The 937-nt window shown below is 44.7% G+C and overlaps 1 protein-coding gene across 1 annotated transcript; it reads left to right on the top strand.

Moving 5' to 3' along the window:
* Nucleotides 1–484: 484 nt before the first annotated feature.
* LOC121940647 (centrosomal protein of 70 kDa-like) lies at nucleotides 485–893 on the top strand (the record flags this gene model as incomplete). The annotated part of the gene is made up of 2 exons (XM_042483365.1): nucleotides 485–623; nucleotides 725–893. Coding segments are annotated over exons 1-2 (283 nt in total), but the record flags the coding sequence as incomplete, so codon positions are not given.
* Between the last annotated feature and the right edge of the window lie 44 nt (nucleotides 894–937).

Raw genomic sequence — 937 nt, 5'->3', positions numbered from 1 at the left:
TATAGTTCTAGGAATTTAGGTTGTTTCTAGGATTTTAGGACATTTCTAGGACCCCAGGACATTTCTTAGAATGTAGGACATGTCTTGGAATCTAGGACATTTCTAGAAATTCGGCACATCTCTAAGACTTCAGGACATTTCTTGGAATTTAGGACATTTCTAGGATTTTAAGGCAATTTCTTGAAAATTTAAGACATTTCTAGGATTTTGGGACGTTATCCTAAGATATTAGGACATTTCTAAGAATTTAGGAAATTTCCTAAATTTTTGGCCATTTCTAGGATTTAAAGGGCTTAGCTAGGACCTCTGTTGAGGGCTCTAGACAATCCTTCACTGGCACCTTGTTTGATGCTTTTTTTCTGGCACCTGAAAGTACAAAAACCATTTGCAGTGTGAACCACTTCAAGGATTTCAGGACATTTCAAGGATTTCAATGATGTTTCTTGGATTTTAAAACATTGACTGTGTAGGATCTGCAGAGGGCTTTAAATAAACTGACTGGCAGACTGATGCCGTGGCAGCCGGCTGACGGTGGACGTGATGCTGCAGAAGCAGTGAAGGTGGAGGACATGATGCTGCTGGTGGACACCATGCTGGAAAACACCGCAGCTGAGGATGAGAAAGTACGACACAGCACAATTTTTCATACTACAACTAGTGTCCTCTAGGCAAAGCAATATCCTGCTGTCCTGATTTCAAAGTTCTGTCCTTGCTGTCCCCTCAGGTTCTCAGGAGTCCCACTCGGTTCACTCTGGGCTCAATGGTGTCTCACTTCCAGAAGCTGTTTGACGTCACCTCCCTCAGCGGGGTGTTCCCCCGTATGAACGAGGTGTACATGCGGCTGGGAGAGATGACCAACGCCATGAGGAACCTCCGAGACGTTCTGGACCTAGGTAACCTGCAGCTAGAACCCCAAGCTTTGTCCTGTGTGTCCTGC

This window comes from Plectropomus leopardus, unplaced genomic scaffold (assembly GCF_008729295.1).
Source record: "Plectropomus leopardus isolate mb unplaced genomic scaffold, YSFRI_Pleo_2.0 unplaced_scaffold91700, whole genome shotgun sequence".
Taxonomy (NCBI): Eukaryota; Metazoa; Chordata; class Actinopteri; order Perciformes; family Serranidae; genus Plectropomus; species Plectropomus leopardus.
Note: the sequence above shows the minus strand (reverse complement) of the source record. Positions and strands in the feature narration are given on the sequence as shown.